The sequence below is a fragment of the Dipodomys ordii genome, unplaced genomic scaffold (genome assembly GCF_000151885.1).
Source record: "Dipodomys ordii isolate 6190 unplaced genomic scaffold, Dord_2.0 Scaffold48, whole genome shotgun sequence".
NCBI classification, from domain to species: Eukaryota; Metazoa; Chordata; class Mammalia; order Rodentia; family Heteromyidae; genus Dipodomys; species Dipodomys ordii.
The window spans coordinates 13,342,494-13,369,223 of record NW_012267264.1 but is presented as its reverse complement, the minus strand read 5'-3'; the positions used below and the strand labels follow the sequence as shown (position 1 = coordinate 13,369,223).

The window sequence follows — 26,730 nt, the reverse complement described above, 5'->3', positions numbered from 1 at the left end:
CATACTGCTTTCCAAAGTGGTTGGACAAGTTTACATTCCCACCAACAATGAAGTAAGGTTCCTTTCTGTCCACATCCCCTCCAGCATCTGTTGTTATTAGAGTTCTTGATTTTTGTCGTTCTTTCTGGGGTGAGGTGATATCTCAATGTTGTTTTGATTTGCTACTTCCAGCTTTTTTCTTTTTGCTTATGTGGTGCTGAGGAGTCGAACCCAGGGCCTCATGCATGCAAGAGAAGTGCTCTACCACTGAGCCAACTTCCCAGCCCAACATAAAATTTATTGTAGTCAGAAAGGCAGACTTTGCTTAATTGGAGATGAGTCTCTTGGCTGTGGCTCAAGTGGTAGAGCGCTAGCCTTGAGCTGAAGAGTTGAGGGACAGCGCCCAGGCCCAGAGTTCAGGCCCCACGACCAGACCCCCCCCCAAAAAAAGAGTCTCTTGGACTTTGCTATCTGGGCTAGCTTTGAGCTGCAATGTTCAGATCTCAGCCTCCTGAGTAGCTAGGATTACAGATGTCTGCCAATGTCACATAGCCCCTTGTAGTCGTTTTTTAATGTATGAAAAACTTGCCTTATTCCAATTCCTCAAATTATCTAGTATACACTCCTTTTTTTTTTTCTTTGCCAGTCCTGGGGCTTTAACTCAGCTCCTGGGCACTGTCCTTAAACCTCTCTGTGCTCAAGGCAAGTTCTCTACCACTGGAGCCACAGCACCGCTCCTGGCTTTTTCTGTTTATCTGGTATGGACTAATCAAACCCAGGGCTTCAAGAGTCTAAGCAAGCACTCTACCACTAAGCCACATTCCCAGCCCCTTCCCTGCACTCCTCTTTATAAATGTGAATTTTAGTTTCATGGAATCTATTTCTCAAATTCCTTGGGCACCAGACAGCTCATACAGTTTAAATTCTAGTTCCATGTGGTTCTGAAATGCTTGGTTTGATTGTCAACCCAGGAACACCACCCTTCTATTTTTGAACCTTGAAAGATTGCCTTTAGCCTCCTGAGTAGGTGGGATTATAAGCACGAACCATGGAGCCCAGTTATAACTCCATTTCTAAGAGTCTGAGAACGTCGTTTTTTTTTTTGTTTTGTTTTTTGTTTTTTGGGTCCGGTTGTATGGCCTGAACTCTGGGCCTGGGCGCTGTCCCTCAGTTCTTCAGCTTAAGGCTAACGCTCTACCACTTGAGCCACAGTGCCACTTCTGGCTTTTTTTCTTTTTGCTTATATGGTGCTGAGGAATCGAACCCAGGGCCTCTGGCATGCAAGGCAAGCACTCTACCACTGAGCCACCTTCCCAGCCCCTGAGAACGTATTTTTTATTGGAGCAGGACCTGTAACAAATGAAAAGGATAAGAATGGAAGGTAGTGGCTGTAATACACGGACTCGGGACCCCCCGAAAGACCACCAGAGACCACGACCAAAGCAAACAGCAAAAGAGCCGTTTATTTGCAAGCTTGAGCTCGATCCTCTGCGCACTTGGTAACCAGTGACGCTAAGAGGCCCCAAACCTAAAATCAGCATGACTTTTATAGTATTGAACAAACAAGTTTAGGGGATTTCCACACAGGCAGTAGCACAATTGGTAGATTTTTTACAGAGATTATACTATTGATCCACGTTTGACGGTTCGATGGTTGCAAACCCGTTCTGTTCCTGGAACACCTTTTAGCAGGTGTTCTGCTTTCTCCTGACTGGCTGTTGCTAGGGGTAGACAGGGTTGATGGCTATCTGTGATTTTTCTGAGTATTGTTTTTTCTTTTTCTCGGGTTATTCTGAGGGCAGCCTAGCACAAGATGGTGGGGCCAGTCTCTAAATGGAGTTACTTTGGCTCTTCATTGGCCAGTGCCCAATCTAGCACACTATTTGTTTGTCTACACAGCAGCCATTCATTTACACTGTTCTACATATAATCCTCCTCAGAATAACAGTAACAATAAAATCATGCTGTCACCAAACACTGGGAGAATATTCCTAATATAAAGGAAAACACTGTCATCAAGGTCAGACTTTGTCCTTGATCTTTAGGCATATGGGATCAGACTCTAGTTACAGGTACATAGAGATGGACATCAGGGTAGTTTTGCTTAGTAATTCATTTTAGTGTCTTTAACAAGACAGTCTGTTGGGTAGGAAAGAAAGCTCTAATTTTACTAACAAAGAGAACCCCGCACAATGCTGCAGTTCACGTTCCACTGTCAAGATGCCATTCTCCCCCAATAAAACCCTCCACAAACGTGCCTGAAGTCTGAGCTAATGGGTTCAGCTTCACTGATTGGTGGCTGCATTGATTATATGATTTCATGAGATGTGATACTTTTTAGAACGATTAATCTCAGTGCAGGTATATGCGGGTAACAGTGGTGATAGTTCTCTTCAAAGGACATTCAACGAAGTGTGAACACTTTAGTGTTTTTAGTTGCCTCAACTTGGATGAGTATGAGATGGATAGAGGCCAGAGAAGTGGAACATCCTATACACTACAGGACATTATTTCACAGCCTTGTGTTACTGGTCTCAAAATATTCACAGTAGCTTTTTTTTTTTTTTTGCTATGGGCCTGATGGGTGTGTCGAAATGGGGACATTCATGAACCCCAGGAAAGTGGTGTTGGGTCCTGGTTGCATGCCTGCAAAGTTGTCATTGTGAAGAATATTGAAGATGGTACCTCAAATCACTGCTACAGCCAAGTTTTGGTGGCTGGAATTGATGGTTATCCTTGAAAAGTAACAGGAAAAAAACCACCAAGAGTTCAAAGATCAAGTCCTTTGTGACTATTTGTAGCTACAATAATCTTATTCCCACAAAGTACACAGTGGCTATCCCCTTGGACAAAACTGTGCTCAACAGGATGTCTTATGTCTTCAGAGACCCAGTTCTTAAATGCAAGGCCAGATTGGAGGGAGGAGGGGGGGGCAAGATGAAGTTCAAGAAGAGATACAAGGTCAGCCAGAAAAAGTGGTTCTTCCAGAAGCTTCAGCTTTAGAGTTTGTTGTTGTTGTTGTTCCTTTGTTTCCATCATTAAAAATAAGGAAAAAAATATCCACAGTGCCTAAGTTGAGAAAAGCCTATATAAAAGCAATCAGAGTGGCTGTGTTTTTCCCCCCTGCTGCTGAAACAAAGTTTTTAGGAAAAAACAAAAACAAAAAACCCTGGGTTTTCCCTTACCATTCTTCTAATTTCCCAAAGCCTTGGAGAGCTTCTGCTTCAGCCTAAACCTCACTGTCAGTGTTGACATTTTGCTGTCCTCCTCATTGCCTGAAACATGCTCTTTAAGCCTTGAGCATTCACATATATTCCTTCTCTGTCTCCTTTCCTCGATTCCTTGGAGGAGTTCAGATACTTTCTACCTGGATCTAAACATAATTTTGTATAGAATGACTTTCTTGAGTCTTTCTTCCCTCTTTTGCAAGGGTCCCACATTTTACTCTAGTAGCCTTATAAGCAGTAACAGTAATTTACCGGATTATATAGTCAACTGTAACTTCTTATCAGGTAAGGAAAAGTCAAGAAGCATTTTTCAGAAAGTATATTTCACAAATTATTCCACATAAATATTTTCAAGCTTGGTGCACTATTGGTTACTTTTACAAAAGACTTCAACACTGCATTATGTGATTCCATTTCTGAAAATTTTTATTTCACAGCCTTTTTGATCCCAGTATTTCCTATGCACCAATGATTGCCATTCAAAGATTACGGTGGAATAAATAGTGAATTGAATCAGCTTTACCCAAACTTTCCTCTACCCTCAATATACAGTATGAAAATCATTGAAATGGTTTCAGGTTCTAGCATTTTAATATCTTAAAATGAGTTAACATACATGTGAGTAAATAGGGTTTTCAGACTGTTGAAAGATTGCCAGACCTGTGTGTACATATTGTCCTGATTTTACTAATGGATTAAAAATGTCTTAAAAGAAATTTTATAGCTAGATATGGCATTATTTCATTTAATGCTAGCCAACAGCCTAAGAAAAATTCACAGTTGTAAGAAGGAATTTTCCCCATTGTTATTTTCTTAGCAAAGCTTGCATATTTGGAAATGTCTATGTACAGTACAATAGTAAGTACAACTAAAGAGATACTGAACAATTTTTTTCTGTTAGAATAATAATGTTCAAAATGGCAACTAAACAAACTCTAGTGTGATTTTTTTGTTTTGCACATTCCACGATATCTTAAGAGATTCAATTATTGGGTGAGTTTGGCTGTGGGATGAGGTATGGTTTTTTGAAGTGACTTAAGGTAGCAAAGGTCCTTTTGTGGAACATTTATTCTAACTTGTTTAATAAAATGAAAGCTAGGGGCTAGTGGTATAGTCATACAGTTGTGGCCTAGAGATCATGAAGCTGTGGGTTGGTTCCCACCATCTCAAAGCAAAACAAAGAATTAATTCATTAAAAAGAAAAAAAAAAAAGCAGAGAATCTGAAACACGAATTCCCTCCCCACCGTTGAGCGGAGGGGCGGGACTAGGCGCGGAGGGGCGGGACTAGGCGCGGAGGGGGAGGACACTGAGTGAGATGGGCGGAGCCTCCAGGCTTGTGGGCGGAGTCTGAGCTCAACGTCTCACCTCCCTTTCGACTTCCGTTGAACTGCGTGCGTCACCTGTGAGCGAAGGGGGTCGGCTGGCGGGGACTGTTGCGCATGCGTTCTCCCGCTGCTGCGCGGAGGGCCGCACTCAACCTACTTTCACTTCCTTCTTGTCAGAGCTGTATCCGGGTCAACGCTTTCTCTATTGTCTGTGGCAGTCGACCTCCTACTGCAAACTCTGGGTCTTTTGTCGCATCGGGTGCAGGCCAATAAAGTTTTTCTTCATTTTTTATTTTTTCCTCTAGTTATAGCTGTGGACAGTTGCCTTCCCGGGGCCCGCCGGGCTGGCCTGGCTGCCCGGACCTGAGGGCGCCTGTGTCCGGGGTGGGGCGCCGGGGGACGGGGCGCGGGCCGCGGGGGCCGGGCGGGGGTCGGGGCGGGGGTCGGGCTGACGGGGTGGGGACTGCGCTGGGGGCGCCCCGCGAGGCCCGCTCGCATCCTCCGGCCCGGCCTCCGCGGCCCCGGGCCCCCGCCGTCTCTCGTAGGTCTCTCCAGACGAGCACCGCGCGGATTCCTTAGTAAGTGCATCCGAGGCCCTGTGGGGAGCGAGGGCCGTTTCGATCCTGGTGGACGGCCGGGCTCGGGGTGGGGCGGGTGGGCAGGGGGTGCCCGACCGTTCCTGGGGCGCCGGTCCGGTCCTGGGGTGGATTGCGCTACCTCTCTCTGGGCTGCTTTTTCTCCCGGGATTTGCGTTTTCTAGTGATGGTTAAGTTGTCTGAACGAAAGACCCTGCGTAAGATGTACAAGGAGGGGGGCCGTGGGATTTTCGCCTCTCTCCGGGACCCTGAAATGGACCCCAGAGGTATCCAACCTTCTCCTTCACCCCAGGCCCCACTCCAACCTTCTCCGACAACTCAAGACAAAAGAACACCTTGATCTTCCCTCGGCATCCCCAGTCTCCCCAGGGTCCGCTGTGATTGTGAATGACCATGCCATTTTATTTTTCTTTCTTAATAGTGGATCGCAGCTCCAAGAGGAGGCAGGTGAAGCCTTTGGCAGCTTCTCTCCTAGAAGCTCTCGATTATGATAGTTCAGATGACAGTGATTTTAAAGTTGGAGATGCTTCAGGTAAATGTTTCCTTTCTCTCCCCCTTGCTCAGTTTTCCTGGAGTGGGGCTAACTTTATATTTTTTGTTGTTGTTGTTTTTGTTAATCTTTGTAAGAAAGAATCAGTTTTGATTAAAATGTGAAGGTAAAGTGGCAGAACATAAACTTCATTTTGTTTGGTAGATTTTCTGCATTTCCCTGTCATTGCTTCTGTTTTCCTTTGATACTTCTTCAGAGATAACTGGCTGGTAGGAAGGACTTTGTCCAAAGACACAAACATATCTCCACTATTGTACACTTTACAATGTGCTTATTTCGTGGACTGAGGAAAAGTAAAGAGGTTCCTTAAAATACAACATCCCAAGGGTAATGTAGACTACGAATAACTGAACAAAGTTCTCTTTCTCACTTTGCACCCTCTGAAGAGAGTTTTGTGTTCTGTCAAATCTCTTACTACAATAAAGTTGATCAGAGTGAGAATTATTTTTTGGTGGTACTGGAGTTTGAACTTAGGACCTCATCACTGCTAGCCTAGTGCTCCACTATTTCAGACAGGTTTCCAGCCCTTTTTAAGTATATTTTTTCAGATAATGTCTCATGTTTTGTGTCCCTCACAGGCCTTAAAACATGATCTTCTTACCTATGCCTCTCATGCAGCTGATATTGCAGGTGTAGATTCCAGCTCATTTGTTGAAATGCTAACTTTTTGAGGGACTGACTACCCTTGAACTGAGTGAGCTAGCTCCTCCAGATCTCTGTTTCCTGAGAGAAGCTGGAAATACAGGTGTGAACCATTTTACTCAAAAACAAAAGACAAAAGAAAAACAACTTGTATTTTAAATTATGATAGGAGCTGTATTCATAGATTCTGGTGTTTGGACATTTATGAGGTATAACTGCATTGTATATAGTGATATAAAACGTTTTTAAGAATCATTCACAGAGTACAAAATTGAAATACAGAAGTATTTTTTTTCTCTTTCCTCCTCTTCCTCCTCCTTTTTTTTTTTCCCTCAGTGCTGGGGCTTGCACTCAGGGCCTGGGCATTGTCCCTGAGTTTCTTTTGCTCAAGGCTAGTACTCTTCCACTTGAGCCAGAGCACCACTTCTGGCTTTTTCTGTTTATGTAGTACTGAGGAATCAACCCAGGACTTCATGTTTGCTAGGCAAGCACTCTACCATAAAGCTACATTCCCAGCTCCAGAAGAATGTTTTTCTTTGTATCTTTTGTTCAGTGCTCCTCATTTACTTAATAAAGTTTTTTTTTTTTTTGGGTCCGGTCATGGGGCCTGAACTCTGGGCCTGGGCGCTGTCCCTCAGCTCTTCAGCTCAAGGCTAGCACTCTACCACTTGAGCCACAGCGCCACTTCCGGCTTTTTTCTTTTTGCTTATGTGGTGCTGAGGAATCGAACCCAGGGCCTCTGGCATGCAAGGCATGCGCTCTACCACTGAGCCACCTTCCCAGCCCCTACTTAATAAAGTTTTAACTGAAGGAATCTGAGAAACAGTTATATGAAGTATTTTATATGAAAAAATACTGAACATATAAGCAATAAAAGTATTTATAATTTGACTTTTTTGATAGAAATTTAAACTAATGAGAAATAAAATAAGAATCTTTCCAATTTTATTTTTTTGCTTGAGGCTCAGTGAATCAGACCCAGAGCCTTTCATATGTTAGGCAGGTACAGTACCAATGAACTATACTTCTGATCCATCTTGAAGTTTTTAAGTATCTTTCAGAGAGCTTGTTTTGCTTAAAGATACCTTGCTCTTTTTCTCTGGGGTGTGTGTGTGTGTGTGTGTGTGTGTGTGAATTACTTGTAATAGTATCAGCAAGTTGAATTTGCATTGTGTGATTTATTGAAAACTTTTGGTTTTATAATCTCAGCTAACTTCTACAATAACTCAATGGAGGAGGCACTTTTTTTTTAAACAGGTCATTGGGTTACTGAATGATGAGTTCACTCAGGCAGTAATGATTCCAATAGTTATGACTCCAGATTTTACTAGTAGATTTACTAGTCTTTTCTCTATTAGATACTAAAAATTAATGGATATAATTTTAAATTAAAACTTCATGATTATTGTGGTTTCTAATTTATTAATCCTAGCAGCCAAAAGTTGATATGTTTATCTTTATTAACTTTTAATTTTTGCTTCTAAGCAGCTCCCATTTGGTTCCCTTATGTTTGGCTCTTCCAAAGAAGGAAAAGAAAGAACAGAGAAAGGAGAAAAAATTTAAATATCTTTCCTGTCTTAGTGAAGATTGATTAGATGAGACTATTTTAGGTTAGAAGATAGGTTTGTTAATGAGATTGTAAAATATGAAAAAAAATAGGTGTCAGAAGTTGTGAATTTGAGGGAAAATTCCAAAACTTATTTTAAATTTCCTGGAAATACTTTTATGTCAGTAAATCTTGTTGAGGATACTTTTTTTTTTTTGTTAATTGAGTCATTCAGTGGTATACAACAATTATAAAACGATACGGATATAAAGTGCTTTCTCAAAATAATTTGTGTTCTCAACTTATTCAGAGATTTCTAACCTTCATTAATTCTAGGAACAGTGATAGGATAATGTTGTAAACAGTGATAGAATGAGTTTTGCTGTATTAATATGCTCTCCTAAAAACACTCAAGTACATACTGTTCTTGCTCTGTAGTACCTGGTTTGCTGTATATATAGTTTATCTCCCTGTCTTCTGGTAAGATTAAACCTAAGATGTGAGGTCACAAATTTATCTTGTTTGTTCTTCTTATGTTATTGCAAAAAACAATTAGTGGAAAATGGTTTTGTCTGTATACTTAATAGAGATTGAGTCTTATTTTCCACTCTTGGTTCAGGTGAGAAGGTATTCCCCTTTGCTGAGATGTTCATTGAGTCTTATTTTCCACTCTTGGTTCAGGTGAGAAGGTATTCCCCTTTGCTGAGATGTTCACATTCCCCAGATTACCCTTTGCTGAGATGTTCACGTTCCCCAGATTACCCTTCTTTCACCTTTGAATTCTTTTTTTTCCTCTGCCTAACATGTAATTGGCTTTTTGGAGAAAATAAGACATTGGACTCATCACTATTTTTGAAACATACCGAAATTATGAAAATCTTAGTCTTACTTAATTAAGAAATTAAACAGAAGGCAAAGAAACAGGTAAATACCCATACGTTCATATTTTCTTCCAAAAAATTTCTAGGAATATACTACAAAGTTCTTTAAGACTTAAGTAAAATGCTTAGATTGTCTAGCCTTTTTTTTTTGTTAACTCTATTCTATGGATCATTTTTTAAACAAAATTTTTCATCTTGAAATTATTTTGTGTTTTTGTTTAAATGTAAAAGATACCAAAAGATCATTATCATTACACTAGAATATGAACACAATTTTACTTCTGTGCTTTTCAGATGGCAAACTAGAAATCACTAAATAATGCCTTCCAACTAAGACAAGTAATTATTTTTTTGGGCTGGTCCTGAGGCTTGAATTTAGGGCCAAGGTGCTGTCCCTTAGCTTCTTTTGCTCAAGGCCAGTGTTGTGCCTCTTGAACCAGAGCACCCCTCAGGATTTTTCTGAGTAATTATTGGAGATGATAGTTTCACAGACTTTCCTGCCTTTGAACTAGAACTGGCTTTGAATCAGAATCCTCAAATCTCAGCCTCCTGAGAAGCTAGGATTATAGGCATTGACAAAGTTAAGAATTCCTGGGTGCTAAAAGAGATAAGCTTGGGAAAGTAAAAGGAAGTCAAATTGAGACTTTAATATACTAAATGAGAGGTTTCTATTTTACTCTTTTCTTTTTAATTACTATAGTTAGTTGCAAAAGGAGGGTTTCATTGTTATATTTTCACACAATTACACAATGTATCCTGTCCTCCTTTACTTGGCTTCCTGCTTTTTAAATAATTTTAACAGGTTTCATTGTTCTGTTTTCCTACAGGCATACAAACCACTTTGAACATATTCTAGATGAATCATCTTTAGTGCTATTGGCATTCTATGCTGGATAATTGTTTGTTGAGGAAGAACCTCCTGTCCATTACAGGATGTTTCATGCTCCTTGTCCTTCTACTCAATGCCAGTAGTATCTTTCTAACCTTTTTTCTCTAAAGCCCCATCTGTTACAAACACTTTTCCTTGAAGCTGAAACTTGGCCTTTGGGGGAGAGCATTTGTCCTCACTTGAGATCCAATGGTTTAGATTACTCAGAAAACGTAAGAAGACACAACTGTACTTAGAGTCAAAAGTCGAGAATGAATTGTGGTGACAGGCTTTTGTCAAGAGTGACTCGGGATTAGTCAAAGATGAGGCCAGGGCTGGGACAGTGGCTTAGTGGTAGAGTGTTTTGCCTTGCATGCATGAGACCCTGGGTTCGATTCCTCAGCTCTACATAAGCAGAAGAAGCCGGAAGGTGCGCTGTGGTTCAAGTGGTAGAATGCTAGCCTTGAGCTGAAGAGCTTAAGGACCGTGCCCAGGCCCAGAGTTCAGGCCCCATGACTGACTTAAAAAAAAAAAAAAAAGAGGCTAAAATGATGACTCATAATGAACCAGTTGACTAGTGATCTGTATTTTATTGATCGTATATATTTATGTACTAAGCATTTTGTACTGTATCAATGAATAGACTAAGGTTGATGAAATTGTTGAAAATATGTTGCAAAGTTAAGTTAAAGCTGAATCAAATCATAATTTTGTTTAACATTTATCATGGAAAAGCTTGGTTATAATAATATTGATGCTTATTATATTTTTTATTTTATTTCTGAATATTGTGAAGGGATTCTTAAAAGTTTACTTTTTAATTCTGTAACTAGAAAATTTGTGTGTTGAAATTACTACTGCTTCACGTGATTCTGACGTGTTGTATACTTGAAAAAGATGATTTTTTTCGTTTAAATAAATGGGAAATAGGATTTAAGTTTTAAAGACTTTTTAATGTTAATTTTTTATAGATTTGGGATTAATTCTGTCTTGCCTTTGATAGCTTTATTTGAAATAGCTGGCTCATTTCTCCACTATATTAATTCTTTCCTCTTTTTTTCTTAATTTCTTATCCTTTTACTTTTTAAATCCTCTTGACAGTTTATTGAACACTATAGGCTAGATGTTTTGAAGCCTTGATACATTTAATTTCATCCCTCAGATATATCCATGAGAGGAGCTGGGAAGGTGGCTCAGTGGTAGAACGCTTGCCTTGCATGCATGAATCCCTGGGTTGGATTCCTCAGCACCACATAAGCAGAAAAAGCCTGAAGTGGCACTGTGGCTCAAGTGGTAGAGTGCTAACTTTGAGCTGAAGAGCTGAGGGACAGCACCCAGGCTCAGAGTTCAAGCCCCAAGACGGATAAAAAACAAACAAAAAAACAAAAACACATATGTCCATGAGATAGGCATGTGCCTCTTTGTTTGACAGAAGGACATAGAAAGGCCACAGTACTGCACAGGTAGCTGGTGACCAGCCTTGCAAAGAAAGAAGAATCCTTGGGCTCTAGCACCATGCCAGATCCACTCAGAGATGGAGGCTGGCCAAAAAATGAAATGGGACTGGGTACCTGTGGCTTAAGCCTGTACTCCTTAGCTACTCAGGAACAGGAAGTGTAGATCTGAGGATCAATTGTTCAGAGCCAACTTGGTCCAGAAACTGGAAGAATCTCTGGGCTTCAGTACAATGCCAGGTCCACTGAGAGATGGAAGCTGGCCAAAAGTGAATGGAGCAGGGCACTGGTGGCTCAAGCCTGTCATGGTTCTAAGCCAGCTTGGTCAGGAAATGACCATGAGACTATTATCCAATTAACCATCAAAAAAGCCAGAATTGAGCACCCTCCCCTCCGAAAAAAATACCCCTCCCCCAACATTGCTACACTGGCCAGGCCCCAAGTTCTAGTTCCAGGACTGGCACAAAAGTAGGTGGGTTGGCATCATGGAGGTACATAAAGCTTACTCAGACACAGACCTTTACTTGGGTGCAGTGTAGGGGCTTGGTTCCCTGACTTTAGAAGGAATCTCATTGTCTCAGGGCAGACTTTCCACCGTTTCTCCAAATAGGGCCTCGTAACCCAGACAGCGTAGGTGTTCTGGGTCTGGGGCCTACGGATGGACAGGGTAGTAAAAGCATTATCAGGCCCAAGAATGAGCTGGTGGTTTAGGACAGGCAGGAAGCTCAGGTTCCTGTTCTAGCAGGCAGGGATCCAGCAGCGAGTCTACAGCCACAATCCTGGGCCGCGTTGTCCGGGGACCCGTGCATGTGCAGCTGGAATGCAGGTGTAGGAATGGTAGATTTGAAATGTGGCCCAGAGTTGTTCATTGACATTTTAGTAACAGGATTTTTTTTTTAAAAAGAGAAAACCTTGTTTCAGTTTTTTTTTTTCCTTCTTTGCAGTCTGTAAAATGATAGGCAGTCAAGGACCTAATTTTTCTTGTTGTCAGTATTACCCATCAAAAATAGTATTATTTCCATTCGTATGGCCGCACATTTAACAAGGAGAAGTGATGACTGATCACAGAAATTAAATGATTTATGTGGCCAAATTTGATATGTTTGTAGTCTCTGCAATTAGAATGTGAGTAGTATATCCTATTTGGTAAATGAAGGGTTGGGCAGACTATTAGGATTTGTGGAAAAATTTCACATTCTTCTAGTAATATATTAACATATAAAATGTTTGAATCTCTTAAAAACATATATTCATGCAAAATTACAAAACAAACAGAACTAAGTGTAGCAGTTTGCATTTGAAATTAATTAATAGTAACCATAATGAAACCATAAAATTCTCTGTTAAAGTTATTTGGTAAAATTTATCATATAATGTCAAAGTTAGAATCGTCTTAATTTGTATCTACTGTTAAGTTTTTATTGCTAAAAAGGCCGTTAGAAGATTGATTTAGAAGAAAAGAATCTCTTCTTTTTATCTTCATCTTCTAGCTCTTTTAATTATGGCATTACTTTTTTTAGCATTTTTATTTTGTTTAGTCATTATTCTGAAGAGCTCATTCTACCTTTTACCTTTTATTTTGGATATTTTTATTTAGAAATGTATAAAAATTCTTAATTTTACCAGAGGTGATTTTCTTTGTCAATTGAATTTGTGTATGATTTAAAAAATAAAAAATTTTTCTTAATGACATGTAGAAATTTTGAACTAAAGAAGCTAGTTAAAATCTGTGAAGATTAGAAAAAAAAACAATTTCTTTTTGGTGCTGGTACTGGTGCTTGAACTCAGGATCTTGTGCTTTTGCTTGGCCTTTTTTCCCCTCTACTTAAGGCTGGTGCTCTACCACTTGAAGCATGCCTTTATTTCTGGCTTTTTGCTGGTTAATTAGAGATTGGGGTTTCAAGGACATTTCTGCTTAGGCTGGCTTCAAAGTATGATCTACAGATCTCAGTCTTCTGATATGAATAATATTCCAATAAGCAAGAGCACTGAAAACTTCTCTTGCATCTTCCATTTTTTTATTGCATTGCTATTGTCCCTTTATCTGAATTTGATCTAAAATTAGTTTGCTGTATTATGTTGTGCAAGTTGACTGTTACAAATATTTATGGCCATTCTGGGTAAAGATACAATTTAAAGAAATAAGTTTTGGGGTGAGATTTATATTGTTTTTAAAGTAACTTTTTATTTAATATAATTCTATATTTATAAAAAGAAAGAAATTGGGGCTGGGTGCCAGTGGCTCACACCTGTAATCCTAGCTACTCAGGAGTATGAGATCTGAGGATTCAGGTTCAAAGCCAGCCGGGGCAGGAAAGTCCATGAGACTCTTATCTCCAATTAACCACTCAGAAAAAAACCAGAAGTGGTGCAGTGACTCAAGTGGTAGAGCGCTAGCCTTGAGCTGAAGAGCTGAGGGACAGCACCCAGGCCCATAGTTCAAGCCCCCCTGACCAACTCAAAAAAAATTGTCCATATTAAATTATCATTAAATTAAAACAAGTGTTCATTAAAAAATTACTTTTAGAAGAAAATTGTCTAAGTGAACTAGATGACACAAATGAGTGTTCCTTTTTATACAGTTTGAACATACAGTTTTATACAGTTTAACATACAGTTCATATACTCATCTTCACTAATGCTATATTGAATTAAAACCATTATATCAACTTCATTGATTTATTATTTAATCTAGTTGGGAATGTCTACCATTCTTTGACTTAGATTTGTTTATATTGTTTTGCCAGTTATTCACAAGTTTTGGTGGTTTCATTTTGTGTCAGTGTTGTGTGTGTGTGTGTGTATGTATATACATATGTGTGGTTTTTTTTCTCATATTTTTAACAGATTCTGAAGGGAGTGGTAATGGAAGTGAAGATCCTTCAAAGGACAGTGGAGAAGGTTCCTGCAGTGATTCTGAAGAAAATATTTTAGAGGAAGAACTGAACGAAGATGTTAAGGTTAAAGAAGAAGAACTTAAACATTCTGCAGAGGAAGAAATACTGTCATCTGACAAACAGTTAATTAAAATAGAAAAGAAAGAGGAAGAAGAATATGGAGAGAGACCTAGAAAAAAAAAGGAGAAAGAGAAGGAAAAAGAGAAAGAGAAGGAAAAAGAAAAAGCAGCTGGACCTGATAATGTGGCTGTTTCTGCTGCCGCCACCACACCAGCCACAAGTCCTCCTGCAGTTAATACATCCCCTTCCGTACCTGCTACGGCAAGCACCACAGAAGAACAAGTCAGTGAGCCGAAAAAGTGGAATCTCCGACGAAACCGACCACTTTTGGATTTTGTATCCATGGAAGAGCTGAATGACATGGATGATTATGACAGTGAGGATGACAATGACTGGCGGCCCACTGTAGTGAAGAGAAAAGGGAGGTCAGCATCTCAGAAGGAAGGAAGTGATGGAGACAATGAGGATGATGAAGATGAGGGAAGCGGGAGTGATGAGGATGAGAATGATGAAGGCAATGATGAAAACCATAGCAGCCCTGCTAGCGAAGTGGGTTGCAAGAAGAAGAAGAGTAAAGTTCTTAGCAGAAACAGTGCTGATGATGAGGAGTTGACCAATGATAGCCTGACCCTATCTCAAAGCAAGAGTAATGAGGTAGATCAACCCAATTTTTATGATATCTGTCTGTCTGGGGAAAAGGGAATTCTTTAAATGACTTTACTCATTTTATTGAGTGGCTTCCTTGAATTTTATTTAGCTATGTTAGTGAATGAGAACTCTCAAAATAACATTTATTTATTTGATCAACAAACTTTTATTATCAACTATTTGTTATCATACTCAAGGAGCTCATAATTTCTATCCTCAAGGAGCAAAATATTTTTGTATCAATAGACTTGGGAAATGATAGCTTCCTTTCCCCTCTTTTCTCCCTCTCCCTAATATCATAAGACTGCTAAATTGTGCTGAGTGGATTATGAAAACAGCTCACTTTTCTTTCCACTTAGCTTAGTTCATATTCACAGATATATGCAGGGTTTTACAACTCTTTTGAAAGGGATGACAAACAGCTTAATTCATTTCTCAGACTTTTAGAGATTTAAAGGTTAAGTCCTTAAGCAGCTGTAACATCAATCATCAGTATAGTCACCAACCTTTGCTTTGTGTATACAGGAGTAAATATGGACTACCTTTACATGTATTTAGTGAACAAATTCTTTCTGCAAAGAAATGAAAGAAAAAGCAAACATTCCATCATAAACAAACATTTCTATCATAAAACTACAGTAATGGCTCAGTTCTTCCTCTTGAAGTTCTACTCCTGAAAGTTAGGTTTATCCATTGGGTCCAGAGATGCAACAACAGTCAAGACTCTTCAGTCAAACACATAATCTGTCTCTTGTCTGTGTGTTTATGTATATGTTTTTCTTCAAAGGAAAGCTTAAGTTGTTGTCTTACATGTAGATGTATCTCTTACATCACATGTAGAACTATAATAATTCTGTCATTTCCGTTAATGTGGTTATAGTCACTAAGATTTACTTCTTTGCCACTAACGTTTTGGTTGGTTTTCCATTTCATTAAAATAGTTTTAATAGATAAAATTTCCTTCTTATGCTTTATTTGTTCTTCTATATTTTTCTGCTTACAAATTTTACATAACTGATTAATTAGGTTTTGTGTAGAATTTGGTGACATTTTTCTTGCCAAAGCAATGTATAGTTGTTAGAGGTTAAATGTGAGTAGAGATGAATCAGTAGCTGAACACTTTGAATTATAGATAGTGGTTAATGTCCAAGTTGTTCACTTTTTTTTTTATGAAGAATGTTGCCTGCCAACGCTTTTTGGTAAAGGAAAACTCGTTTGGGATATTGTGCTGCATTTTTAAATGATAATAGCACAGGGTATTCATATAATTAATGCTATCTTTAGGAAGTAGAATTATGGAAATTTGTCAATATTTCATTTAGGCATACATTCAGTTTATATCATTTGATATATATTTATTGCCCTATTTATATGATACTGGTATTCAAAAGAGTAGTCTAAGCTGGGCGCCAGTGGCTCACACCTGTAATCCTAGCTACTTAGGAGGCTGAGATCTGAGGATCATAGTTCAAAGCCAGCCTGGGCAGGAAAGTCTGTGAGACTCTTATCTCCAGTAAACCACTCAGAAAACCTGAAGTGGCACTGTGACTCAGTCGGTATAGCATTTGCCTTGAGCTGAAATACACAGGGACAGCACCCAAGCCCAGATTTCAAGCCCCACTAGTGACCAAAAAATAGAATAAAAAAGTCTAGGTAAGAAAGGAGGAAGTGTGGATTAGATTTAGGCTAAGGTATTTGGGAATACCTGAGTAAGTTCAGAAATATGTAAAATGTATATTATCTATTAATAAAACTACAATGCATAAGAGTACTTGAGGCTTTAGCCCACTAACTTTTTTATTTTTTTGTGTTGGCCTTGTGGCGTGAATGCAGGGCTTGGGTGGGCTGTTTTTGCTGAAAGCTAGTGTGCTACTACTTGAGCCACAGCTCCACTTCTGGCTTTTTTTGGTGATTAATGAGAGATAAGTCTCATGTACTTTCTTGCCAGAGCTGGCTTCAAACCATGATCCTCATAGCTCAGCCTCCTGATTAATAGGATTGCAAATGTGAGCCACCAGCATCCAGGTTGGACCAGTAACTTTAAGTGCATTTAAAATCACATGTGAAATTTAGCTTTTTTTTCTTCATGGAAGAGATTTTAGTAAATACTAGGACCTTGAAATTTTATGTTAATTGTCTGAAAGTCATTTCAAGAATGAGTTTCCAAAGCACTTCTTGGAAGAACATTACCTGGAAGAACTTATATGTCCCTCTGATAAAGGTTTTATAGCTGTGTTTGTCCCTGCAACTGTACTATTCAAACTCTTCAACATTTTTTGATCATTCTAGCTCTATTTATGTCACTCAAACTAGTTAACATTGAATCTTAATTGAAAGAGAATCAATTTAGATAATTTTTAACTTATAAATTGTCTATATTATATTGACATAAGAAGAAAGATGATTGAATTAATTCTTGCTGCCTAGGGGCCAGTGTTTTACTTAATCTTTCTAGTTATCTTAGATAGTGATGATTGCTAAATAGAGTTAATACATAGATAGTTGATGGTATTTGAAGTTTTATTTTATTTTATTTTTTTGGGGGGGGTCTGGTGGTGGGGCCTGAACTCTGGACCAGGGCGCTGTCCCTCAGCTCTTAGCTCAAGGCTAGCGCTCTACCACTTGAGCCAAAGCGCCACTCTGGCTTTTTATTTTTGCTTATGTGGTGCTGAGGATCGAACTCAGGGCCTCAGGCATGCAAGGCAAGCGCTCTACCCCTGAGCCATCTTCCCAGCCCTGAGGTTTTATTTTTTTATTGCTTTTACTTTTAAATTTTCAGATGCCACAGCTCAGAATGTGCCTTTAGAAATGCAAGGCAATATTTAGTTTATAAGCAGGGAAACTTTTCTTGGCTGTTGAATCAGGTGGATTTGTAGAGAAATATTCTTTCTAAAGAAAATTTGAAGTTTCTTAGGGAAATTTAAATTGTTTTTGAGTAGGGTCCTTTATAGTTATGGCTTTCAAACATTTTGGTACCAGGACCCTTTATATTCTTCAGAATTAGGGAGTTCCCCTGTTATTATTTATGTGGATTGTTTGTTGATATTTAAATTTCAAAATAAAACTTAGAAATTTCAAAAAGCAAGACCTACTAGAAGCAGACAATTATTCGATTAATATTAGTTATCTCTTGAAGTTTGTGGAAAACTTCCTATCCCCATGATATAAGGAGTGAGGAAGGGGCAGACATTGTGAACATAGGCTGCAATACTGATAGTTTCTTGCTTTTGAAGTGGGCATTTGATCATGGTGTGTTTTCTGCAGATGGACACACCTGTCTTCCAATGAAATGCATTTTTAAGGGTAGTGTACTCTAATAATGCTCTGGTAATAAGGTTGTGTCCTGTTCAACCTTTTATATTGATGCATTTGAGACTCACTATTTTGCACTTTGGTCTAAGGGGCAGGTTTTTGAGGAGGGCAGAGTAGTTTTTATATTTTATTTTATTTGTATTTTATTTTTAAGAAAATGACTCATTTTCATGACTTTGTACCTGAAACTTGGAAGAAAATTTATATATTACAATCCATGCCAATAGAACCATCTACAAGTGCATATAGTAAAAAAAATTGGCACTAGTTATGAATATCTACTTCTGTTTATTTGCCTAATTTACTCACTTATTGTTTTTTTACACATTTCAAAATGAAACAATAACCATCTAAGATCTGAGGATGACAGTTGGAAGCTAGCCTGGTCAGGAAAGTCTTTGAGACTTATTTTCAATTAATCAGCAAATAAAAAATAAAAAATTAGCCCAAAGTGGGGCTCAAGGGGTTAGAGTGCTAGCCTTCAGCAAAAAAGCACTAGGACAGTGCCCAGACCCTGAGTTCAAGCCATACACACACACACCACATTTTCCCTACTAGGACAGTGCCCAGACCCTGAGTTCAAGCCACACACACACACACACACACACAAACCACATTTTCCCTAAACATTTCCTTACTACCACCATCCTTGGCAGTTTCGTAACATTGTTCAGATAATATTCGAGATTCTGATAATTTACCTTTCTTTTAAAACTTAGAAATAATTATTTGTGAAACAATGCACTAGTTTTTTCTCTTTTTGCTGGTCTTGGGCTTGAACTAAGGTTCTGGGCTCCCTCTTAATCTTTTATCCTGGTTTTACCAGAGGTATGTAGAAATTTCATACCAATATGAGGTAATATTATGATATATAGGATCAATTTTAAACTTCAAGATAAAAATAGAAATAAGTAGCCAGGTGCTGGTGGCTCACGCCTGTAATCCTAGCTACTCAGGAGGCTGAGATCTGAGGATCGCAGTTCAAAGCCAGCCCAGGCAGGAAAGTCCATGAAACTCTTATCTCTAATAAATCACTCAGAAAACCGAAGTGGTGCTGTGGCTCAAGCGGTAGAGTGCTTGCCTTGAGCTGAAGAGCTGAGGGACAGCGACCAGGCCGAGTTCAAGCCCTACACCACCACCAACAACAAAAAAAAAGAAAAGTGGGCCGGGCAGCAGTGACTCACACCTGTAATCCTGAGTCTGAGATCTGAGGATCATGGTTCAAAACCAGCCTGGGCAGGAAGTTCTGTGAGACTCTTATCTCCAATAAACTACCAGAAAACCGGAAGTGGCGCTGTGGTTCAAGTGGTAGAGTACTTGCCTTGAGCTGAAGAGCTGAGGGACGGTGCTCAGGCCCAGAGTTCAAGCCCCACGACCGACAAAAATAAAAATAAAACAAAATAGAAATAAGTATTCATTGGTTATTTAGTGTGCAATAAATATACTCCTTACATAGAAATTACATTAGGTTCCAAACTAACTGTTCTGTAGTATTATTACAGAAGATGCATAGCCAAATGAGTAATAAATTTAGCTTTATGTTTAAGTGTGCCAAAACCTATGTTTTATTTATTAAAGACAACTTAGATTGTTTATATTTTCCTATTGACATATTGTCTAGTAAGTTGGCCACTTGTTTTTAGGTTTATGTAGGGCACATTAGCATTCCTTATTAAGGATTGTAACTTTTCTTTGGGATTTCTAAACAGGATCTCCCCCACCCCACTGCCCACAAGCGCTGTCCCACGCCAGTGTCATAAATTACTAATTCATATTTTTCCTTTTGAACACTCAACAAGTTCAGATGGTTATTGTGCCTTATTAGGCCAGGACCATTCTTGCTATGCACCTTTTTCTTGCCATGTATTACCAAAGCTTCATGAAGTATGTCTTATTATTATTATTTGTCATACACATTTTACAAATGAGAAAGTTCTACCTTTAAAGGTTCAATAGTTATTGAGAATGGATCATGGTACCCAAGGATGTTTTAGTTTAAGTTAAATGTCATTTCCTTTGAAATATGTCTGACGTATGAAAATCTGGACAGATTTTTATTTGTTTACTGTACTAATGAATGGTAAGACATCGGTTTTGCCAGTTTTGCCGGTTTTGCCAGTTTTGCTGGCAGTGGCTCACGCCTGTAATCCTAGCTACTCAGGAGGCTGAGATCTGAGGATGCGGTTGAAGCCAGCTCAGCAGGAAAAGCCAGCTCAGCAGGAAAAGTCCGTGAGACTTTTATCTCCAATAAACCACTCAGAAAACTGGAAGTGGTGCTGTGGCTGTGGCTCAAGCAGTAGAGCGTTCACCTTGGGCTGAACAGCTGAGGAACAGCTCCCAGGCCGAGTTCATGTATTCTATGTAGGATTTTTTCCCCACATTTATTTGGTAACCATTAACTACAAAGTATTTTTTTTTTTTTGGGTCCAGTCGTGGGGCCTGAACTCTGGGCCTGGGCACTGTCCCTCAGCTCTTCAGCTCAAGGCTAGCCCTCTGCCACTTGAGCCACAGCGCCACTACCAGCTTTTTCTGCTTATGTGGTGCTGAGGAATCAAACCTAGCGCTTCCTGCATGCAAGGCAAGCACTCTACCACTGAGCCACCTTCCCAGCCCTCTGTATATAGATTAGCTGCAGTTTTAGATGTTATATGCAATATATATATATAGAGAGAGAGAGAGAGAAATATTTGTTGTGACTTTCAAATGTCTTCAAATACAGTTTACAAATGCAGTTTACAGAGGGCTGGGAAGGTGGCTCAGTGGTAGAGCGCTTGCCTTACATGCATGAGGCCCTGGATTCGATTCCTCAGCACCATATAAGCAAAAAGAAAAAAAAGCCGGAAGTGGTGCTGTGGCTCAAGTGGTAGAGTGCTAGCCTTGAGTTGAAGAGCTGAGGGACAGCTCCCAGGCCCAGAGTTCAGGCCCCATGACCCGACCCCTCCCCCCCCCAAAAAAATGCAGTTTACAGAGATTGAAATAATGGACCCAAATGTTACTTTTGAATAATGTTGGACTTGAAAAGGTTATAAAAATGTGAAAAATTAATGTGAACTATAGGGAATATCTTCTGTGGAACTAATTTATTCATTTTTGTTTTGGGTATGATTCAAATTATGAGTAGAAATGTATGTGCTAAAGTGTTATTTTTTTATTACATATGATAGGCCCAGTATATTAAATACGGTAAGAGTTATTTTCTTTTTTGTTTTGATTTTTTTGAGATAAAACTCTTATTGTGTAGCTCAGGTTGGTCACCAGTTCCTAAGTGCAGGTTCTTTTTGTCCTCAGCCAACAGGCATGAGCCATTGTGCTATAGATTTAATCATTTTCTTCTCTTAGATGTTACTGGAAATGGAATCCAGAGCCTTATGCTTGCTAAACAAGCACTCTACCACTTGATCCACACTCCTAATACTTTTTTTTTTTTTTGGTTTGTTTTCAGATAGCATTTCCGATGCTCTTATCTCCCCCTCCCAGTAGAGGATTACAGCTGGGATTATAGATTTGAATCACAATGCTTTGCTTGAATAGTCTTTTTCATTTATTTATTGACAGAACTGTGGTTTGAACTTGGTGTTTCTGAGCAAATGTTCAAATACTTAAGCCATACTGGCAGTGCTTTTTGCGTTAGTTATTATTACTATTATTTTTGGATGTGGTCTTATGTTTGTTCTGGGACTGGTTTCAGACCTCAGTCCTTTACTTAAGTCTTCCATATTCCTGTGGTTATAGCACACCCTACCAACATGCTTGGCTTGTTAGTTGAAGTGGAGTAATAGTTAACTTTTTCCTTAAGACAGCCTTGATCCATGATCTTCCTTTCTCCATCTCGTACTACAGTTGTGTGCTACCATGGGTGGCTCCTCAATCCTGAGACTACAGGCACAAGCTATCAAGCCTAACTCTTAAATCAATTTCTTATTAAAACTTAAATCCAATCTACAATTCAGGAGATTTAAATTAAAACAGAATCTTCTCTTGCTTGGAATTTTATTTTTTAATACTTATCTATTAATCCAACTTCTTTCTTTATAGTTAACTAGCTATTTTTATTGACTTTGGGAGGAGTGTTTCTTGACATAAATCTAATAGAATATTTTTACTTTCCTAGCACTTAGTGGACCTGGATCTTTTTTAGGTGATTAAAAATATATTTAAAGATGTGGCCATCCAGGCTGTCATTGATCCAGTATTTAATAATGTTGCAAATTTTGAACTCCCTAGCAGTTAGAGGGTATAGATTCTATAAACTCAAACCTCACATGCACTTACCAATATGTTATCTTGAAGTTATTTCTTCCTATTTCATATATGCATGTCTTGTGTTTTCCAAATAGGATTGAAAGTTCCTAAAGTGTAGGAACTTTTACTTTTAGAATCCATATGCAGGATTAAAAGTTATTTGTAGATTAATTACTCCTTTTTTATTTTAGTTTAAGGTGCAAAGTAGAATGACCAAGCAAGTGAACATTTTTTTCATGTCTAGTTTTAATGCATAGAGAAGAGAATGTATGGAACTTTCAGAGAAGTGAAAAATGAGTAAGAGGGTGCTTAGAAGGTTCTGTGACACAGGTGTACTTCTCAACTGTAGACAAACGTGCTTAGAAAGTTCTGTGACAGCTATACTTCTCAATTGTAGACAAACTCTGAAGTTACTAAAAAGAATGGAGAATGCAGCATAAATTGCAAATTCAAAAGTAGCATCTAAAATAGTTTAAGGTAGGAGTTTTATTAAAATTATTTTTTATTTGAAATGTCACTTTCTGATGTATTTTAATGTTAGGACTCGCTGATTCTTGAGAAGAGTCAAAACTGGAGTTCTCAAAAAATGGACCATATTCTGATTTGCTGTGTGTGTCTTGGCGATAATAGTGAAGATGCAGATGAAATAATTCAGTGTGACAATTGTGGCATTACAGTCCATGAAGGTAATTTGGCTTTGTTTTTTCTCCTTTTAGAAATAACTGATTGACACTATTTAAAGCATCCTCTTTTCATTTGGTCAGTTCCAAGGTTTGTCTGTGTTTCATGATGTGATATTTTAGTTGAAGTTTCAAAATAGATGAGCTCTGGTGACTTATGCCTGTAATACTAACTACTCAGGAGGCTGAAATTTGAGGATTGCAGATGAAAGGCAGCCCAAGAAGAAAAGTCTATGATTTATCTGAAGTTTGTAATTTATCTCAAATTAACCAGCAAAAAGTCAGCTGTATATTAAGTGGTAGAGCACCTACTTTGAGAGAAGATGCTAAGGGAGAGCAGAATTCTCTGAGTGCAAAAATAGTTTCAAAATGAATTTTCATTAAATATTAATCCCAAGAAAGGAACTAAAATAAGGCATAATAGGAAGTAGTATTACTAGGGTTTTGTTTTTAAATTCCAGTCTTTAAAGTGACAAACTTCCATATTGTACTTCAGATATACAACTTTTAAAAAATGCCCTTCGGGAATGAGTAGTCTCATTGGTAAAGATCCTATAGTTGACATCTCCAGCAAAGAATTTAAGCTGGGTGCTAGTGTCCCAGGCCTATAATCCTAGCTACTTACAAGGCTGAGATCTGAGGATCACACTTCAAAGCTAGCCTGAGCAGGAAAGTTTATGAGATTCCTATTACCAATTTACCACTCAAAAACCAGAAATGGTGTTGTGGTTCAAAGTGGTAGAGTGCTAGCCTTGAGCAAGTAGAGGTCAGGAACAGTTCCCAGGCCCTGAATTCAAGCCCCACAACCAACAAAAGAAAAAAAAAAAGAATGAACACACACACACACACACACACACACACACAGAATGAACACACACACACACACACACACACACACACACGTAAAGCAAAGAGTTTGATACAGATACACCCTAAGAAAAAATGGTGGGTTGGAGCTAGATGACTCAAGAATGGTTGGGATGTTAAGAATTTCAGTTTTCCAAGGAATTGTGGTCATGGAAGGTACTAGGGAGGAGAAAAAACTCCTTGGTGTCTTCTATTTTGACTAGGAATGGAGATTGTTTTCAACTTTTTCTCCCTTTAGCTAATCTGCCTCAGTCTCATGGTTATTAAATATGAACTTCTTGAATGCTTTACTTTAGAAATAAAACTTTTTAACTCTCATGATAGAGCTATATTAAAGAGTATAGAAGAAAGAACCATTATACAATATACAGTTATTCTAGTTATCCTGGGGTTACTTCCTTAATTAAAGCACTGTTCGTTGAAATACTATCCATTGGAAAGATGTCCAATACATCTAATCTAGTGAACATTATAGCTTGGCAACACAGATTGCTATAAAGAATTGGTTTTAGAATATTGCTACCTTGGAAAAAGATCACTGTCCAAAAGTTGAAGAATGGTTTTTGCAAGGTGGAAATGTTGAAAGTCAAATAATCGTAAGTCAAGAATTGATTGTAGTCCTAATATGTACACAATTATAGTGTTTAGTTTCATTTTCTTTAGCCTATGTCTCTCTCTCTCCCCTCTATCCTCCCTTCTCTCTCTCTCTTTCCTCATCCCCCCCCCCTCTTTAGTACCAGTTCTGGAGCATGAACTTGGGGCTTGTGTGCTGTCCCTGAAATTTTGTGCTCAAGACTAACATTCTACTACTTGAGCTACAGTTCCACTTCTGGCTTTTTAGTTGTTGATTGGAGATGTCTTTCATGGACTTTCCAGTCCAGGTTGGCTTCAAACTGTGATCCTCAGATTGTAGCTTCCTGAGTAGCTAGGATTACAGGTGTGAGCCACAGGAGTCTGGCTTCTACCTGTTTTTTTTTTTTTTTTTTCTGTCCTGGGGCTTGAACTCGGGGCCTGGACACTATCTCTGAGCTTCTTTTACTCAAGGCAAGTGCTCTACCACTTGAGCTATAGTCATTTCCAGCTTTTTTGAGTAGTTTATTAGCGATAAGAGTCTCTTGGACCCTCCTGCCCAGACTGGCTTTTATCAGATCCTCAGCTCTCAGCCGCCTAAGTAACTAGGATTACAGGTGTGAACCACCTGTGCAGGGCAATTACCTCCCTAACCCCCCTCACTTTTTTTTTCTGCTAGTCCTGGGGTTTGAACTCTGGCCTGGGTGTTGTCCCTGAGCTTTTGTGCTCAAGGCTAGTGCTCTACCACTTGAGCCACAGCTCCACTTCATTCTTTGCTTTCTGTAGTTTAGTGGAAAGAAAAGTCTCAAAGACATTCCTGCTCATGCTGGCTTCAAACTGCAATTCTCAGATCTCAGCCTCCAGAATAGCTAGGATTTCAGATGTGAGCCACTGGCACCTAGCATTAATTTGAGATTTTGATGACAGATAACATTCCAAATGTTGCATGTTAAATGCATAACTGTAATTATTTGGTAGAGAACTCACTCCATCCAAATAGAGAAATCTATTTTCTTTTTGAAATATAAGGGCTGCGTTTTGTCACTTACTGTAAACACCTTTGTGACAAGATACTGTAAGTGAATGTTAATAGCAGGCTTCCCCTGAGTGTGATGTCATTTATCTGATATGCTGATTGCAGCATGTCTGACAAACAGTGTTGAGTATGTATCATAACAGTGACAGGATATTAGGTAGTTCGTTTACCCAGCAGTTGTCTTCAAACTGAGTTGCTATGCATTGAATGAGATAAAGACTACCAGGAGATGTTGTCTTCTCATTTGTTTTATTTATTTGTTTATCAATCTATCTATTTATTTTCTAATATCTGTTAGCCTAGCCCCTAGACCATTTTGACTTTTCAGATATGCAAAAAGCTATATCCTATGACTCTTTCCTAGTAGAGTATGCTCTTTGTGGCTTTAGGAAATCTTTTTGACAGGAATTGTGCATTTTTCAGGTAATTTAAACAGCATTACTCATTTTAACTTGGTTTTCTAATAAAAAAATCTAATGATTGTTAACTTATTTTTGTATTAGTATACATTTATAATGTGAGGTGGTTAATTATAATTTTTTTTCACACATTTATACAATACACCCAGGACATTTTCTCCACTGTGTTTCCATTCTTTTCCTGTGTTAAAATGTTAAATAACAGAAATGTATTTTCTTTTTCTTTTTGGTTATCAGGAAATTAGTTGTACAAGAGGTTTCAAGTCAACATTTCAATTTATGAGTACAATGCTTTTTTTTTTTTTTGGTCGTGGGGTTTGAACTCTAGGCCTGAGTATTATCCCTGAGCTCTTTGGCTCAAGACAAGCACTCTACCACTTGAGCCACAGCAAAACTTCCGATTTTCTGGTGGTTAATTGCAGATAAGAGTCTCATGGACTTTCATGCCTGGGCTGGCTTTGAACCATGATCCTCAGATCTCAGCCTCCTGAGTAGCTAGGATTACAGGTGTGAGCCCACTTGTTCCTGACAAGTACAATACATCTGGATCAATGTTACCTTTCCATCATTTATGTGTTACAAATTTTTAAGTGGGTAAACTTTTGTGTTCCTTTTTTCCCTAACATTTTGAGAGATATTAAGTAACATTAAATATGTATTACAGATAAAGTTGCTATGCTTTAGAGTCAGTTTATTCAAAGTTACATAAGTAGGAGGCAGAAGACTGAAGAGCTTTGGTCTCTTGTAAGTGGAGAAAACTTTTGAAGCAGATGGACCATACGTTAGCTTACATTATTTCCTTAAATTTGTGTTCATTGCATATGTTATTCAAAGGTTGAATGTAATTATATAGAAACATGTTTTCTATGTTTACTCCTTTGAAAACAGTTCCCATGTATGCTTATAAATTATTTATTTTCATTTTTTACT

General features: G+C 38.6%; 1 protein-coding gene across 3 annotated transcripts in view; it reads left to right on the top strand.

The window, feature by feature from the left end:
• Positions 1-5,008: 5,008 nt before the first annotated feature.
• Phf14 (PHD finger protein 14) overlaps positions 5,009-26,730 on the top strand; it is a 139,597-nt gene continuing 117,875 nt past the window's right edge. For all 3 annotated transcript variants that reach the window (XM_013020009.1, XM_013020010.1, XM_013020011.1), the window contains exons 1-4: positions 5,009-5,110; positions 5,550-5,660; positions 13,917-14,680; positions 22,770-22,914. In XM_013020009.1, the coding sequence (XP_012875463.1) occupies position 5,110; positions 5,550-5,660; positions 13,917-14,680; positions 22,770-22,914 (1,021 nt within the window). In that variant the 5' untranslated portion in view covers positions 5,009-5,109. The remainder of the gene's footprint in view (positions 5,111-5,549; positions 5,661-13,916; positions 14,681-22,769; positions 22,915-26,730) is intronic.